The sequence below is a fragment of the Petaurus breviceps genome, unplaced genomic scaffold (genome assembly GCF_028583685.1).
Source record: "Petaurus breviceps papuanus isolate PSGF00001 unplaced genomic scaffold, PetGlider_PUasm1.0 78, whole genome shotgun sequence".
NCBI classification, from domain to species: domain Eukaryota; kingdom Metazoa; phylum Chordata; class Mammalia; order Diprotodontia; family Petauridae; genus Petaurus; species Petaurus breviceps.
In genome coordinates this window covers 9,417,247-9,436,883 of record NW_027186502.1, presented here as the reverse complement: position 1 = coordinate 9,436,883, position 19,637 = coordinate 9,417,247, and the positions used below count along the sequence as shown (strand labels likewise).

The 19,637-nt window shown below is 34.7% G+C and overlaps 1 protein-coding gene across 1 annotated transcript in view; it reads right to left on the bottom strand.

Annotated features, from left to right (window-relative positions):
- The window catches only part of PDE3A (phosphodiesterase 3A), a 359,573-nt gene that overhangs the window by 9,496 nt on the left and 330,440 nt on the right, over nucleotides 1-19,637 (bottom strand). The window contains exons 13-15 of the mRNA XM_069106191.1: nucleotides 9,897-10,100; nucleotides 8,723-8,878; nucleotides 1,324-1,576 (exon numbers count right to left, since the gene is read on the bottom strand). Of these exons, the coding sequence (XP_068962292.1) occupies nucleotides 1,324-1,576; nucleotides 8,723-8,878; nucleotides 9,897-10,100 (613 nt within the window). The remainder of the gene's footprint in view (nucleotides 1-1,323; nucleotides 1,577-8,722; nucleotides 8,879-9,896; nucleotides 10,101-19,637) is intronic.

Below are 19,637 nucleotides of genomic sequence, written 5' to 3'. Positions count from 1 at the left end.
GAGAATAAAAATAAGAAAAGGCTCTGTCACAAGGGAACATGGCACATAAGTAGACAGCTGATTAATGTCGACTTGACTATGAAAGTCTCTTTGACCCCAATGTTATTTCTTCATTCACCAACATTTTAAGTTTCAGCTTCTAGAGGCAGAAAGGGCAGAATTTCACATTTAAGAAAGATGAAATGCTGAGGGATAAACCCCAGTTCTTATATGTAAATAACAACCATTGTACAAAGATAAAAATCCAAAGTGATAAAAAGTAATAAGAAAACATTTCTTTCTGAATTGGAGAGCAGGTTTATTTAGGTGAAAGAAAGATGCTGAAGGTATTTCAAGTTTATTGTTTTGTGTCAGGTACCCACGTATCTACCTTAACTGTTATAAATATATACTTATGTTCATGATCTGTAGTATACAGGCATTATAATAAGTCAGGAAGCCTTTTCCAATCCTTCTTAATTTTAGTGCCTTCCCTGGGTTATTAGTTTCTGTTTATCTGATATATAGTTTGATTGTACATATTTGTTTCATTGTATTTTCCCTCATTAGACTGTGAGCTCTTTAAAGGAAGAGACTACCTTTTGCCTCTTTGTATCCCCAGCACTTAGCACAGTGCCTGACAGATGGTGAAGTGTTAAGAAATGCTTATTGATTGACTGATTATTAGATAGCTAGGTGGGGCAGTAGATAAAGAGTGGGCCTGGACTCTGGAAGGTCTGAGTTTAAATCTGACCTCAGACATTTATAGTTTTGTGACCCTGAGCAAGTCACTTAACCTCTTTTTGTCTCAGTTTCCTCAAGTATAAAAATGGGCATAATAATATCATCCCCCTCTAGGGTAAGGATCAAATGAGATGATATTTGTAAAGGGCTTGGCACAGACTGGTACTATATAAATGTTTATTCCTTTATATTTCATCATTATTATTAATTTTAATTTATATTTTCACTTTTAGTTTTCACCATTTACTTCCATAAGATTTTGAGTTCCAAATTTCTTCCCTATCTCTCCCTTTCCCCTACTCTAAGATGGCATGTAATTTGATGTAGGCTCTACATATACATTCATCTTAAACCTATTTTCACACCAGTCATGTTGTAAAGAAGTTTCCCTATTATTATTATAACATATTACATATGCTTTAGAATTCACGTAAATCTCATCTGCCATCATTGTTTGGGTAGGATTATCTGGAACCAAACCCAGAAGAGATGCTTATGTTTAAGCCAGAATGTTTAACAATTGAGAAGGTGATGCTTTGATTCCAGCTGTGTGGATTATCTTTGGGAAAACACAAATATAGGAACAGATGCCTAACTTACCTGAGGATTCGGCATTTTCACAAGTTTCCTCTTCAGTTGCTGGCTGTTCTATTTCTTCTCGGTCATCTGTGTCTCCTCCTGATTCATCACTGTCTTCCACCCATTTCCCAGGCATCAGTCCTGCAGAGTCATAGCTGTTGCACAATGGCCCCACAATATGAGAGATGAAAGATTCCTGAAGATTTGCCAACTGAGGAGCAGAACGGTCCATAAAAGGGCTTATGGGAAGCCCAAGGCTGGCCTCTTCATCACCCTAGAAATTAGAATATCTCATAAATCTTCTATAGGAAAATAGTTAAGTGAAAAGGGGCCATTAAAATGAAGTCAATAGTTAAGAAATATTTTAATTATACTTTAACACTATCTACCTAAGTCATCCGAGATTATCTTTTACACCTGGTCCATTTTCAAAAGCATTATGTTAGAGTACTTAATTTCAACTACTAATCTTTGATCACTGCCAATATTAATGATTTTTATCACAATGGAATAAAGCACAAATTTCATGTATTAAATACAGATATGAAGTAGAATTGAAACAAGGAAGTTCAGAATTTTATAATTGTGTTGAACCTAGATTTAGGGAGGGGAGAGATGGTAAGCAGGGGAAAAATTAAAAGATAATCATAATAGTTCAGGGAGTAAGTGATGGATTTATGAATTAGACTGATGAATGCACAAGTGCAGAGGAGGCAGATGCAAGTAACCTATATTGTGGAGACAGAATTAGCAGGGGTTGGCAATTGATTTGTTATGACAATAAGGAAAAGAGATAATTTGGTGAAGCTGAAAACCTGAGTGAATGGGTGATGTCCTCTACAGAAATAGGGAACTTAGGAGGAATGGAGGCTTTTGAGGGAAAGACAATAATTTCCATTTTAGACATTTTAAATTTGGAATGATTACAGGGCACTCAGAAGTAAACATGCAATAGCCAAGTATTCATGTGGATCTGAAGTTCAGAAGAGATGGCAGCTGGATATATAGATCTATAAACTGTTTAGTTAGAAATGATTGATGAACCGATGGGATCTGATGAGATCACTGAGAAAATGTACAGAGAGGAAATAGAAATCTCAAGACAGAATTTTGGTATGTTCACATACAAAGGTGATTGATGTGAGGGGAGAGATATGAATAATGATTCAGAAAATGTGATTAGGAAGGAACTGCCACATAGGAGGGAGGAGAATTAAGAAAGAACAGTATCATATAAATAAACAAGTGGAGTATGTGAGTAGAGAATATTATCAACAGTTTCAAATTCTAAGGAGAGGTGAAGAGTGATGAGTACTAGAAACTTTAGAAATATAATTTCATTTGAGGATTGTTTTTAGTTATATGATAAAAATCAATTCCACCAATTCTTTTGCAACTCCAAGGAAAACTTGTGAGCTATAATAATTAGCTGCAACCTCATTTTGAACTCTGGTTTCATTTATAGTCTAAGAGCAACAAAAAACAATTTCAGGGAAAACCTGGTCCTTTGATATTTCAGGACTCAATAACAATTGGCAAGAAGACTGCTGTGAAGATGATTTCAGTTCATATACCAACACTTGTTGTAGAAGATGAGGAAGTAAAAAAAATTGTAGAGAGAACTTGACATAATCTTTCCAATTAAATGGTAAAAAAAAAAATCAGTACTTGGTGACTTCAGAGGGAAGGGGGATATGAGGGAAGATGGCCAAAACTAAACTGGAAAATGGATCAGCAGTAAGAAATTAGAAAAATCAAAAGCACATACATTATCCAGAAGGTAAACACTGCAAACTGGTTACCAATCTGTGAGTCATTTCTAAATCTGTGCTCTGTGTATAGTCAATCCAATGACTTGTTAGATCAAAGAACAAGATCAGTATAAAACTGGAGGAAATGATAAAAATGAGAAGGAACCATGTAGTACAGTTTATAGAAGACTAACCTAACCTTTCAAATAGATTGCTTGTGGTGGAAAATGGGTAAAGGATAAAAGAACAGACTGCAAAATTGACTATTAGTATTTCCTAAAGAAATTTAACTGATGAAAATGTCACCTTAATAACACTCCTAAGCAGAAAGATGTGGCTTTTGAAAACAACACCAGTTTAGTATGTAAATTCTTTTCGAAGATTATGAGCAGTATTGTCTCAAAAAATGTTATAGTTCATAGAGGAAAAAATTATCAAGAAAGCTTGGCAGGAGATTCTAATAAGCAAAATCACTGTAAAAGGATAATGATAAAATTGAAAGGAAAATAAATAGAAAACAACAAATGGAGAAAATACAGATTTTTTTTTCTTTTAAACAATTTATTTTCATTGTCATGGACATCAGAGAAATGGCATCTGAACTCTAATCCCATGGTCCTCAAAATTCTATATTAGGAACTGGATAATGTATTAAATAAAACCATGATGGGAAGAACAAATGGAATATCTTGATAGATACAAAGGTTGTCCTTTTTGGCTGGAATATAATCCTGAGGAGGCTGAAATATTTCAAAGTACCTAAAAGAAGTAAGGCTTCCAAAGGTGTGGAAAAATCTCAGATCTAATTCTTAGAAAATAAAAGTTGAATAAGAAAATATTATGGTGGGTTTTTTATGTATAGGCCCTCTCTCTCATGTCAATAGAAATTTTTAATGAAAATAATCTACAAACACATGGAGGATATCTTTATTGACAGTTATATGAATAGGGAGTAGAATGCAGATGGTGAATTAATGGTAGCCACCCAGAGGAACTCTCCAAACAACTTTATAATCAAATTTTAGAGAGGAGGAGCCAACAAAAGGTCAGAGTGAGACTCTTTTTTGGCTAAAACAACTTAGGAGGTCAGCAGGTGAAATCTGTAACATTAGAGTCAGAGTTAGCCCAGAGGGTGGCAACACCACCATCTATAGGTCTTATAAGTGACTGCAAAAGCAGCTGCAGCAGGAGCAGCTTTGGGAAAATCTCAGCCCAAAGGGGGAAAGGGGTGGGATGACTGATCAGAAACAGAGGACAGAGGACACTTTGCTGGCACTAGGTGCAGCTGGCAATGACTGGCAACTCTATTGCCTATACTCAGTTCTGGATCACAGTTGCAAAGAGGAGTAATGGTGACCATTCCCAAGGGAGCAGGGACTCTAGTTCCAGTTTCAAGTCAGAGAACACTGGTTGCTGTTGTAGAGAAGGGAACCTGGTCACAGTTACAGGGCTAAGAGGAGTACTAATACTTACGGTTGAGACAAAGCAAAAAAAATGACATAAAATAATGGACATAAAAAGAAATAAGCAAGGAAATTACGTTTTGCTTAAAAGAATCACAAACAATGAAGTAATGTTAAAAAATTAAGGGTAATTTTTTCTGCTAAAAGTTTTATTTCTCAAAATATATAGGGAACTGAGTCAAATTTATAAAAATAAGTGTTATTCCCCAACTGATAAATGATCAAAAGATATGAGCAAGTCATTTTCAGATGAAGAAAGTAAAGCTATCTGTACTCACATGATAAATGCTCTAAATCACTACTGATTAGAAAAAGGCAAATTAAAAGAACTCTGAGGTATCACCTCACTATCAGAAATGACAAATGCTAGAGGGGATGAGGGAAAATCGGTACATTAATGAATTGTTGATGGAGTTGCGAACTAGTTTAATCAATATGCAGAGCAATTTGGAACTAGACCCAAAAAAGCTATAACATATACATACTCTTTGACTACAGGTCTGTATCTCAAAGAGATCAAAGAAAAAGGAAAAGAACCTACATGTACAAAAATAGTTAAAGTGGGTTTTTTTGTACTAGCAAAGATTTGAAAATTGAAGAAGTGTTCATTAATTGGGGGATGGCTAAACAAGCATTGTATATAATTGTAATGGAGTACTATTGTGCCATCAGAAATTAATAGGGGTATTTCAGAAAAAAATGGCAACACTTATACGAACTGATAACAAAGTGAAGCGAGAAGTGGGAGATCATAATATATAGCAACAGCAATTTTATAATGATGATCAACTGTGAAAGACTTGGCTGCTATGATCAATACAATGTTCCAAGACTGTTTCAAAGAGTCATGATGAAAAAAATGCTGTCCTACTCTATGGAGAGAACTGATGAAATCAATAGAAATTGAAGTACAATTACCTTGTTTTCTTTGTTTTTCTTGCTTTTTGGTGATATGTCTAATTTGTAAATGTGTTTTACATGAAAACAAAATAAAGAAATGATTTGGAAAAAAAGAATATATATGATTGGGAATAAGTAGATTTTCAAAAATAACCTTCGACATCTTTATCATGACAAATATGATCAAAAAAAGTGAAAAGTACAAACTCCCATTACGCTAATTGTTTGTTGAGTAGAAAAACAAAACAAAATAAACATTTGCTGCAGTAAAATAAAAATGCTAACTTGAAGAATTTCTTTCAGCAAAGTTCCCTTAAGGCATATGTCAAAATTAAACAGGATTCCTTAAAATATGTAGAAACAGGGATAACTTTATTTAACCAACCCAATATTATTATCAAGCAAGGTACACAACAGGGAGTCATATGCTAGTCAAAAGTGCTGCTACTGTCATATGAGACATCCAGAACAGGGAACAAATTTAAGGGAGATCTACAGCAGATCATGAGGTTTATACCAGTTTTTAGATGGTATTGTGCTGATTACATCAAGCCCTGGAACATATATCAGAGCTTTCTGAATTAAATCCATAATTATTCACAATAGAAATTCAAATGGATGAAGGATGTCTGTTGTCTGAACCATGATGGAAAAGCCATAGAGTTGGTATACTAGAACACACATTTAGGTCATATACTGCACTGGGTCAAAAACAGACTAGGAAGAGAAAAACAGAATGTGTTGCCTCTGGGAAACTACATCTTGCTTTTTTCAAAATCCAAAACTTCTCTGAAACAAAGGCCAAACTTTCAACATTAATATATTTTCTCTGGGGTTGTATGACTGTCAGTCATGGAACATTACAATATTTGTAAAATTAAAGATGAGGGTCACCTAAAGGATAATGTAAAAGGGCAACAGTGGACACAAATAAGCTACAACATGTTACCACTAAAGAAGAGTGGCATGAAGTAGGTCATCACAAAAGTAGGCCTATAAGAGAAAGTGGTCCAGTGAAAAAGGAAGTCAGTCATGGATAACTCACAAGCTTTATTGGCATCCATGCCAGAGAGCAAGAGCTAGGTCCCTAGTACTTTGGGTTGACTCCCTGCGGGAAGATTTATGGGAGGACATGGAGTAGATTCACTTTGGATAAGAACTAGAGGCTATTTACAGAATCACAGGATCACAGATTTACAGCTTGAAGGGAGCTCAGAGGTCATCTAGTCTACCCTGACTTAGTTTACAGATAAGGAAAGTGATGCCCAGAGAGAAATTATCCAAGTCCACAAAGGTCATAACTGACTGAGGAAGGATTTTAAACTAGGTCTTCTTACTCTATTGATCTTTCCACCCTGACCTTCTGTCTCCTCAATAAAATCACTGACCCATTGAACTTTTGAGAACCATTGATCTTTAAGAACATTAGATTTTAAAAACTGGCTATGTATACCAATCATGTAGTCCAGTGCCTCAAAGATAGTAGGCATTTAGTTTAATAAATGCCTGTTGAATAAATTATTGAGAAATAGGATACCTTTCTGATTTTAAAAGACATGTGTAAAATAACTCTGATATTCTTCCCTTTGATTCAAACTAGAACACTAGGTCAGGGTTATACATTTTTCTAAAATTATTTTTTTTCTGAGAAAGTGGTAAGTTAGTAGAAGTAAGTTAGTGGTAAGTTAGCTCTACTCTCAGCACAAGGAAAAACACTGTATCTCTCCACACCCCATGACTTTGCAACAACAATTTCTATATCCTTACCAAATTGGGCTAGAAAGTGGAAAGGGGTCGGGGAGTGAAGTGGCCATAAGGGCGTAGTTCTTGGTCGCTTGCCTGGCCACAAGACTGTGCTGCCGAGGAGACCCCAGAATCGCCTGGGGGTCTCCACCGGTGCTGCCGCAGTCTATCAGGTGTAAGATGCATGTCCACCCCGGATGCAAGGCTGGAGAGCCCGTCCTGGCGCTGCCCTGGCAGCGGGAGAGGCCTAGGCCAGCGAACACGGTCCCGTGCTGCCAGACTCAGGTGCTGGCTACCGTGTGTCTCAGTGCGTGCCTGTCCCGAGTGACCTCGGGTCCTCTGCAGCTTCCCTGGCAAGGGCCGCCCTACAATACTTCATTTTAATCACATTTGTTCCATCAAAGCCCAGTCATTATATCAGCTTCAAATGGTGCTGATGAAAATTTCCGATACAAGGCTTGGACGTCACCTTATCCAGGTTCAAAAGTCGAATGCATTCAGGTACCCAAAGAGAAAGTGGGCTGGCTTGTTGAGGGGCAGGAGCATAATCCCGTGAAATATACTACAGTCTCTTTCTTGGCTGGACCCATGTGGACTGATCCACAGATCAGTAAAAGAAATTTTTCTCCAAAGTTTAATAAAAAGGATGAACATGTTGAACAAGAGCCAGAATGGCTTGTATGAGGCTGAAAATGGACGACCTAGAAATGCAGCTGGTCAGACAGGTAGAGGGCACAGAAGGTGAATTAGAGCAGGTCACTTATTTGGATGGCTGTTTTATTCATTTCTGAAATTGTATTTGAATGTTTTTGTGTCATGGGTATAATAGAAAATAGAGTGGAATCCTTAAAGAGAAGAAAAGCTTTCTAGCTAGGAGAAGAAGAATATAAAAAGTAGTCTACTGCATATGTTATATTTAGCTATGGCTTAAACCAAATTAAATTACTACTGCTTTGTGAAGACTTGCAGACTTAACTAAAGACATGGCTGACTGAGTGAACGTGTGTCTGATGACCATCTTCTCCACTTTCTTCCCAGATGGGTTGATTGGTTCTTTCCTGCCTTCTTTCACTCAAAGGTTTCACTCAAAGCTTGTAGTGTTGCTGCTTCTTTTACGACACTAGGTTCTCCAGTAGGAGCAACATGATCAGAGAGTCTCCTATAATGTCTAATTCCTTTTGTATCACCTACTTCAAATTTAAACTTGTCTAGGAATTGAGTAATTAAAAAAAAGAAAGTAGAAAGAAGAGAGAAGTCAAACTCAATTAAATTAAATCTTTATCAGTCCTCAAATTAATCTATAATTATAAGAACATAAAGAACTTCAGAAATTTCTGGTTTTGAACCACAAGTATTGAAGTATTCAGTGAAAAAAAAATTGTTATAAATACTTAAAACATGTCCTTCATAATCAGTTGTTAATTATCAATGCTATTGATACACAAGAGATGAAACTGTGAAAGGGGGAAGACGGCACAGTTAACAAAAGTATTGGATATTGTTAAGTATTGCAAAAGTTCAATATTAGAGAGGCTAATGGTAATATCCATTATGGTTAATTACCTGTTCATAAAATTCATTGACAATACCATCTGTCCACTGTAAATGAAGCTCTTTACATTTAGCTGGTCCATTGATGTCAGCCAACTTTATGCACATTTGACAAACCAATAAACGGTCATTTTCATTAGTCCAATCTATGCCAACATCATCATTCACCTATATAAGAGAAAAAGAGAAAATTTGGTTTGCCTTAGTGAAACAATATTAAACAAGATTCTATAGCAGAACAACAATTGCTAAACATCTACTCTCTATCCGCAGAAAATCATTCTTTACCATGCAATGGCTCAGCAAACTTACTAAAAGATCCCTTGATTTCATGGATGTGAGGACTCAATAACTTCCCAGAGGATCTTAATGTTTGGCTACCATAAAGGGAAAAAATAATTTTCTGGTAACCAGATTCTAATGATGCGATTCTAAACTTTGTGAGATTAGTACTTGGAACAGAGATAGACAGTACATCTCCAAGCTTATGCTTAAAGACTTTCCAGTTTGGTAACATTTTTAAGCCAGTGCCTTGTAGAGTTTGAAAGTGAGAATCCATGGTCACTTTCATAACATGCTAAAGCAGTGAAGCAAGACAGTAGTGGAATTAGATTATTTAAAATACTTTTAGTTGTTTGGACAATTATGAATATAGTAGAAAAAATTTTAAAAGGGAAAATAATGGACAATTGATCAAATATGGTTACTTAATGAATTGTGTTGAAATTCCCCAAACCTTATTTCAAAGTAAATTATACTTTATTCAGAACTTTTAGAAGGGAAAGTAGATAAATTATGTAAATTTTTTGAGTTAACATTTGGGACCTTTATATTAGGTTTAGCAAAATTTATCTTTGGTCTTTGAGCATGTTTGAATAGCAAATTATTTTTAATAGATATTTAAAATAGTTTAAAATGTCAAATTAAAACAAGCATGCCAAAGGAAATCACATGGAAATATTTCTTATGGAATTTGAGAACACAATACAATTCTTGTAAGGAGTCAAATATAATATTTACATGGTCATTATTACAGCATCTCATTTATTCTTAGTTCTTCCATTTGGAATGTCTCTTTATTACTCTGCTTTCACAAACAACACACAGATACTGATAATTAAATATATTTCTTTTCTGACAGCTTTCAGTCTGACCACAAAATGAATACTGGTACAATTCTAGTTACCTTGGCATTAAATTTGGCTACAAAGTCAAAATGTTTCTTCAGGTCAGTGGCCAAAATTGCTTCAATGACAAGGAAACGGAAATGCTTAAATTCCACATGGTCAAGGTTGACTAAGAAGTTATACTCTGGCTGGGACATGAAGAGATTCCATGCAGCAGCTGCATGATGATTCTCTAAAACTGAACGGTCATTATATAACACCGCCTAGAAGGGGGGAAAAAAAAGAGTTACAGAGTGTGTAGTTCTCAGTTGAATAATATTAAGCTGCTATTGAATGGTATTAAAATTTATGTAATTTACAGTGACGTCAGAAATGGTTTGTTTTCTTATAAGCAAATGTTTATAATTTACAATACATAGTAATACCATGTTATGAAATTCTTATTAAATTCTTAATTCTTAATGATGATCTAGTGCCTTCTTTCATCCTTATTCCCCACGTAAAATTTTTATTTCTAGTAAGATACGGAGGGAAACGGTATTAGAATCTCTTTTGTGGACTATCTCTATAACCTCTCACAATACTTGGTTTTCTAAACAGATTTTCAAGAATCCTATGACATCTCAGGTTTCAAGAAGGACATACAGGGGAAGAGAAATATCACCATGTAGAACAAGTGAAATATTTTGATTAGCTTTGGCTAGCCTTCGAAATGTTATATTTGATGAGTTTTGCTTTTATGTCATTGTCATGTCTAGCTGTATCTCTTTCTTAAGAATTCTCCCTTGAAATTAAAATAGTAAGTATAAAAAATTACCTGTTTTTCTACATACAACATTCCATACCATTTTCTCTGCTCCCCCCATCTCTATCAAATAGAAGGAAGTTTTCTTCATTTTTCTCTTAATGGGCCAAGATTGGTCATTCCAAGTACTGAGCATTCAGCATTGCTTTAGTATTCTTTTCATTTAGAATATCGTATGTATTTTTCCTTACTTTGCATACCCCCTCTAAATAATTTTATGAAAGACTTGCTATGCTTCTCTGAATTCTTATTTTTATTATTTTTAGCACGATAACATTACATTCATACAGTTTGTTCAGCTGTTTTATAATCAATGGCTCCCCAAACTTGCTTCCAGTTTTAAGCTACTATACTATAGTATTATAAATTAGTATATGAGATGATATGATATATAGGGATAATGATGATACCTGTGATTTCATTAATACAGAAATTCCTAGATGAGGATACTCTCACTATCAGTATAGATTAATTGATGTCTTCTCTGAAATTTAAAGCATTTAATAATTGTCTAGGAAACTTAGCAGTTAAGTGAATCACCCATAGTCATACAACCCTGATCTGTTAGGGGCAGGATTTAAAACCAGGTCTTTCTGGATATAAGGACCACGCTTAAGCCTCTATTTCTTCTGTATCTCTTTTTGGTATGGGGAGAAGGTATCAATAGCTACCTATTTGTACCTATCTATACAATATCTGTAAGACAGTCATCTATATACAAACCAAAGATATTCTCTATAAGGAGATTAGTAGGGAACAAGCAGCCTTTTACTCATGATATTCAACAACTGACTATATCTTTACCATTTCAAAAAGTAATTGATAGATTTTGAAAAGATAAGATCCCATTGTGTTAATTATTTGGTTATTATGTAAAAGCAATTTTATATGCTACAATGATATATTGCCCTTCATATTCTCAAAATAAAGCATCTCCCATTCACATATCAAAATTATTCCTTAAAATATAACAATAGAAATTATCTTATTTAGGAACCGTGTGATTTTAAACATGGGGCAACTCATAAATAGTGATTTTATGCTCACCAAAGGTTATTACTACCAAAACCAAGGAGATTCAGCACAAAGTTCATGTGGAAGAGAGATTCTCTGTGTATGGTGAGGTCCTCACAATACTTATCTTTGTGGATGATGGGTTCATTGTGTCAATCTTTAGAACAATACAGAATCTCCAGTAAGAGATCTTTAGTCATTCATATGAGTCTCACTTTATAATCCATACAGGAAAGTCAAAGTAGATAAAGACTTTTTACTGTGCATAGCACAATATGTACTTAAGTGGGCAATCTATAGACTTTTCTATCAGTATGTATACATACAAGATAGAGAATAGAGATGGATGATGAATTGGGCCCAGAATCAGAGAAGGTGGACTAGAATGCCTTTGGGAAACTGCAAAGTCCCTTTAACGAATTCTACCCTCCCATGAAAATAAAGGCCCTTCTTCTTAATACAACATTCTTCTGGTGTTAGTATATGGCATTGAGACATCAACTATAACAAGTGCAATGAATTAAAAATTAATACCATATAGAAGACAATGGAGAGTTGGTAGAATGGTTAATAGTAGAATGTAACATATTGCAAATGAGGAAGTACAAAGAACAGGAAGAAAATGTCATCAAAGAATTATTAAAAATAAAAGAAAGGCTGGTTATATGGTGAACATGAAAGGTGACATGAAGGCAGGAAAATTATTTCATTGTCACCCCAATGATGTCGAAAGAATATGATGAAGGCCTGCAGCAGGATGAGTAGACCTTCTGTAGTGAATTTAAAAGAGGACATGGGCAAGAGTGAGACAGGATAAATCTCAATCTGAGTCACTAGAAGGGACTTCAAAAATAAAGACATAGATCCATTTGAGGATTACATTGAACTCTATATGCTTTAGATGACTTTCATTAAACTTTCATTAATATGAGAAAGGAGTAAGATAAAATGGTAGATTTTGAATTGGAAGGAACCAACCTCTTCATTTTATATATGAAGAAAATCAAACCTAAAGAGAGGTTAAATGACTTTCGTAGAGTCAACCAGTTAAGAACTATCTAAGATGCAATTAGAATACAGGTTTTCCTGAGTTCAAGTTCAAAGCTCTATTTACTATAACTTGACAATTACTGATATTCTTGTTTGTCTTTGAAGTTATTATTGCAATTTGATTTTTTCTTTTATCTTTATTTCTTCTCCTCTCTGAGATACCTTACAAAGTTGTCCTTCAATGCTTTCAAGATTATATTGCCTAAGCAAGAATTTCCTAAATGTGTACTTGGTCTAGTACAGTAATTCTCAAATTCACTCCATTTTTACTTCTTCAGGTAGTACTTTAGGACCCAAAGTTTTCAAATCCAAATGAAGTGGTTCCTCCATTGTCAATAATGAAAATAGAATTTGTAACAGTGTTGACAAATTTGTTTTATGTTATGTCTGTTTGGTGTCCTTCAAGTTTTACCCATAAAAGTTTTTGGGATGTTATGGCTCATTTCTGCTCTGAATACTTGTTTTCACACGCAGTACTCTTCATTATCTTAAAAGGTCATATGCTTATTATGTTCTGCCATCCTCTACCACAACGTTTTACAAATTAGTTTATATTCTAAGCCAGAGTTGTTCTTGGCTGCTCTCTTTTTCTCTGCTTGGCAAGGAAATCAAGTGCTTTCTGGCCAACACAATTTCTGAGATCTTATGGTTTTCTTGTGGTGGCAACTGTTTTAAATCAGTTCAATTTCACAAGGAAATGATGATAATCAAGGTCAAACTCTATGTCACTTTCCATTTCCTATTTTTTAGGTATCAGATTCTTGTTTGACTAGGTCAAGTTGAAACTGATGCAATTTTCAGTCTTCTCAACTTCAGACTTTCTTCTAATTTCATATTTATTGTGACCTCTGTTCTAATTAGTTGATGGTCTAGGTGACTGTACACAGAGCTAGCTAAATTTAATATGATTTCCACATTAAAAACTATTTGTTTCTTGTTTGTTTGGATAAAGTGAATTTCTTTTTTTCTGTGATAGGATTTGTCTTTGCTGTATCTTTTGACTTTCAACGCTATGAGGCTTCTGAGGAGTCTGCAGATATTTACATTCTTTGGTTTCTTAATTCTGAGTCATAATTTCCAACATGTTTTTTTGCTACTGCCCTGTGTCTACATTACATGCATTAAAGTCACTGACTATCAGAATATCTGTAGTCTTGGTTTGGAGGCTCTTCTTAAAGTCTTCATAGTAGTCCTTAAGTCGTTATCCTTTACAATGTTTTCATTGCTTTTGAATGCATGGTAAAAGAGATTTTACTAATTCCTGTCTGCCTCTCAGTGGAAAGCCTGTGAGGGGGTCATCCTTTTATTTAGCTGCAACTGCCCTTTGTCTGCTAATTTTCTTATGTACCTACCTCTTATATTAAAAGTTCCCGGGTGGCCAGGTACCACAGTGAGTAAGAGCACCGGCTCCAGTGTTGGGATGACCTGGAGATCGAATCCGGGCTCAGATACTCAGCACCACACCCAGAAATAACTGGCCGTGTAACCTTGAACAAGTTACTTAACCCCGATTACTTTAAAAAATAAAGTTTCTGGTCACCTCCATGCCCCAATCAGGTATCTATACAGAATTGACTGGTTTACTGCAGTAGTCATTGTAGTTGTTCTTTTACATTATAACATATAGGCAGAAATCCTGAGGGTCTTCCCCTCTCAGATTGATTTCTTTTTTGACTAGGTAAAAGAGGCCATTCTTTACTTTACTTCTTACCTAGCCTTAATCATTGAATGAGGCATTGCCTCAGTCAAACCGAGACATGGGAAAGAGCTTAACTTAAAAAGGCCAAGGTCTCCCACTTCATCTGGGGCCATCTCTAGTTGTCTTGATCCATCGCTTGCTACTGGACCCATCTGCCTCAGGAGGAAAAAGTGAGGCCAGTGACTTTGCAAAGCCCTCCCTCACTTAAATCAAATTTACTTGCTTGTCATGGCATCAACTCCCTGATATAATGATCCTCTTCAAGAATGAAGGACAAACAACTTAGCACCATTTATAGACTGGCAGAATATAGTTTGGCATTTTAGAATTCAGTGTGAGAATATTTCAACTGTCCAGACATCAGATGGAGATTTCTCTCTTGTATAAGCAGAGCCAAAAAAGTTCTCAACTTTCCTTGTTAATAATTTCATGCTTCAGATGGTAAAGATATGAGTAGAATTATTTCAGACTGCATTCTAACTAAAAACGAAATAGTGCAGCTAGGTGGATAGAGTGCTAGACTTGAAATCAGAAAGACTTGAGTTCAAATTTTAAATAAGACATTCACTAGCTCTATGATCCTAGGCAAATCACTCAACCTCTCTTGACTTCTGTTTCCTCAGGTACAAAATGAGGATAAGAACATATCTACCTCATGAGGTTTGTTGTGAATACCAAATAGGATAACACAGTAAAGTGCTTTGCAAACCTCAAAGAACTATATGAACATATATGTAAATACATGTGTGTATGTATGTATATACACACATATATGTTAGAGTGATGATGTTAATAAGAATGATTGATGGAACTGATTTTGACCAATTAAGAAAGATTGATGGCAGAAAGAATAAAATCAGGGAACCTTGGAATTAAATTACTATTTAATTTAATTCTATTAATTTTTAGAATTATAAATTTTCTAAATATTTAGAATACTAAATTAGAGTTATATACTACTAAATTAGAGTTAATTGTACATAAAGAGTAATCATTAAGCATATCCTAACATATACCCTAAAATTTAGAAAAGTAGATTGCAAAATTCAGGAGGACAGGCAGGATTTCACAGCATATGATTTTACATGACCAGGCATCTCATGAGTCATGAAAGAATTGAGAGTCAGATTTGACAACAATCACAAATGATTCCAATGAGGAAAAAAGGAGAAATTACTTAAGAGGTCAATGAGGCTGCATAAGGAATTCCAGTTTCAAAAGATAAGTGTGTGTGTATGTAGGTGTATTATATTTGTACATACATATATAATACAGAAGGAAAAGTAACTAAGTATATAAACAGGTATATAGTTTTGTATAGATAGATAGATAGCCTGTCAGTTTCATAGAGTTGTAGACATCAAATGAGATTTTATATATGTGTGTGTTACATATATATGTACACACATACACACACTATGCATACACATACAATTATTAGATAGTCAAAAATCTAGGAGGTATGTGTTAAAATTGGAGGCTGGAAGATTTCAGATTGAAATAAGGGGGGCTGGAGGAAAGGGACCTAATAACAACTTTGAAAGAAAGGAATATGCTGCCTTTGAAGGTAGTGAGTTCCTGACAAGTTGAAGTCTCCAAATGGAATTTGGACGGATAAGAATATTGTAGAGATTCTTCTTCAGATATGGATTAGATTAGATTAGATTAGATAATTTAAGATTTCTTCCAACTCAGAGCTTCTAGAATTCAATCAGTACAATCCAGTCATTTTTCAGATGATGAAAGTGAGGTTTAGAGATGTAAAACAGTTTGCTTGTCAATAAGAGAGTCAAGTTCATATAGCTAGTTAATGGTAGATGCCAGAGTAAAATCCATGTCTCACAACTCAAATTTCAGGGCTCTCTCACCATGAGCTTGACAAATAATTTTTTTACAAGGAAATTTTTAATCAAATTTTGAATACTTGTTGAGCTGTTCAGAGGCACTTACAAAAAAATGGATGACCTTATTTCTGCCCTCAAAAAGCTTATACTCTAATAGGGGAACCAATAAAATAAGAATGAAAATCATGACACAAATAAGCAGAAAAACTAGCTATAAGAAACTGATGTAGATGGGAAGGACAAAATACCCACATAGAGAAAGAAACCTGGAACAATTTTCCTGTTTACACTTATGGAAGAAAATCCTAATGTCATGAGAGAGATGCATTGAAGGAAGGTAAGGTAGAAGGCAGGGGAAAACCGATGGAGGATATTTTGATACTGATCAAGGCATGAAGATAATAATGCCTAACTGCCAGTTTGTTTCCTTAGAGACTTTCCCTTTGGTGAAAGACAAGTCTTTTTCTTGATTGAGTTGATATCTCACTTGCATCTAAAGTTATTCATTTCTTTTTTTTATTTTGAGTGGCAACTGGGGTTAAGTGACTTGACCAATGTCACATGGCTAGTTTTTGTGTTAAGTGTCTGAGGCCGTATTTGAACTCAGATGCTCCTGACTCCAGGGCTGGTGCTCTATTCACTGTACCACCTAGCCACCCTAAGCATTATAATTTTTTTTACTTACTTTTTTTTTTGCTTTTTTGGAGGGCAACTGGGGTTAAGTGACTTGCCCAAAATCACATAGCTAGTAAGTGTGTCAAGTGTCTGAGGCTAAATTTGAACTCAGGTCCTCCTAACTCCAGGGCTGATGGTCTATTCACTGTGCCACCTAGCTGCCCCTTTTACTTAATTTTTTTTTTCTTAAAAGTTATTCATTTCTGTATATTTTTCTGGTATATTCTAACCTGCATTCTCTCTGCTTGCTTAAATAGCTTACACTATTCACTATATGTGATGGACTTCTGTGTAACTGGAATTGGGCAGAAAGGAATTAAACCTGTGAATGTAAGCTTAGGGTAACCCTTGCCTCATAAGAGGTACCATGGAAGTGGCATTTTTAAAACAAAAATTATATCCCTAATATCAGGAATATTTAGGAGACCAACAGATAAAACTCCAGGATAGTACCTTTCTCAGAGACGAAAGGAAAGAGTGGCCAGTCTAATGATCCTTCTTTGGCCTCCTCAAGTCAGGAATCATAGTCCCATTTGGACAGAGACAAAATTCCAGAGATGTGTATCAATGACTCTTAAAAGCCATCTTATAAAACCCAGGTAGACATGTATATGTACAAGGGCACACATACACTTCACATATAATTATTTTTGAAGGAAGTTATTCTGAGTGAGGACTTTTCAGAGAGAAGACAGACTTTACAATGCACAAGAAAGATAACAGAAGAAACCTGTCATAATGGATAGATTTTTGTACTTGGAGGCAGGAAGACATGGGTTCAAATTTCACTATTGACACTTGTCAATTGTGTGATTATAGATAAGTCCATTAATCCCAATATGTCTCAAATAATTCTCTAAAACTATGTTATAGATGAACTGCAAACTATGTAAGTGAATATATGGTTTTTCTATTTTTTTAAATTTTAGACTTAAATACTAAAACTTAAATACCCAATAGAAAAAAGAAAAAGAAACATATTATAAACTTAAATATTGAAACTTAAATACAAAATAAGAAAAGAAAAAAAGCATGTCATGTGCACAGCAGAACGTAAGAGGATTCACAATATATAGCAATAAATTTCCATTTCAAGAAAGCCTATATAATAAATACTATACATTGTGATGACAGCTGTTCATCTTTGCTTTCTTAGTAAGTTTTCTTTTGTTCTCTGTTGTGCACTTTTTACTTTGCTCTTTTTCCCCCTTCCTTACCTTCCAGAAGGCTAAAATTAAGCATAGATAGATAGATAGAGAGATAGATAGATAGATAGATAGATAGATAGATAGATAGATAGATAGATGGATAGATAGATAGATGATAGATAGATGACAATTAAGTATAGATAGATATATGAATATGGATATATACATACACATTTACATATATACATATATAAATACATATATAGACATGTACTTTCCTTAACAAATTCTACTCTTGATCTTTGTTTTTATGTTTCTGTGTATCTCTTATTTCCTATCCTTCCTGACTCTTCTACTTTATTTCTATCTTCAATTTTGTCCTCTTATTATTTAACCTGCCCCCCACCCCAGGATCCTTCTCTTATCTTCCCATTCCCATAAATCTAGACACTCTTTTATACCACTCTTTGACCTATTCCCTCATCTTCCCCTATAAAGATCCATCCCTTATCCTCTTCCCCTCCCTATCCCCTTAATATTTTATTTCTTTCTGAATTTAGAAGCCTTTTATACTCTTTTAGATGATATATGCAGTGTTCGATCTTGAACCCATTCGTGATGAAAGTAGGGTAACAGAACTACCAGCCTTTGTCCCTCATCTAATTCTTCCATGTTGGTTCTTCCTCTCATGCCTCATTTGTATAAAATAATTACTCTTTTTAGCTGTTCCTAAATGGTTTTACTTTTTAAAGTCATATCATACTCGTCTACCCCCATCTTTCTTAGGTACTACCCAGTTACTAATAACAATCTTAAACATACACCTTTTAAATTTTATATACATAAATGATAAACAGTCTGTCCTTATTAAGTCCCTTGTAATGAATCTTTGATATATACCTTATATTTCTCTTAGCTCTTACATATCAAATCTCCTATTAAATTCAGTATTTTTAACAAAGTCCTGTAAGTCTGACAGTTCATTGAATGTCCATTTATTTTTTCATTCAAGATCATGCTTAGCTTTGTTGACTATGATATTTTTTTGGCCAGAACCCCAGTTCTTTTGCTTTTCAACAAACAGAGTTCCAAGATCCGTGGTTTATTAGTGTCACTGCTGCTAGGCCTTGGGTGATTCTAATTGTGGTACCACCAAATTTAATTTGTTTTTCTTGTTGCTATATGTTACATTATATATATATATATATATATATATATATAATCCTTGAGCTGTGGGTTTCAGAATTTGACTATAATATTCCTGTGGGTTTTCCTCATAGGATCTCTTTTAGGTGGTGATTAGTGGATGTTTTCTATTTCTTCTTTCCCCTCTTGTTCTTGTTCTTCAGGAAATTTTTCTTTAACTATTTTTTTATTATTTTATCAGTATAATCTTCTTTGAAAGCTATTTTCAGAACTATTGACCTAAAAAAAGAATCCTATGTGCCTTTAAGATTTATTTGGTCTTTTTATTCTTCATTAGAAAGGAGCTGAATAACTAAAAAGGGACATAAAATGAAATATTGACAGATGCACGTCCTCATCTGTGAAACCTCCATTTGAAG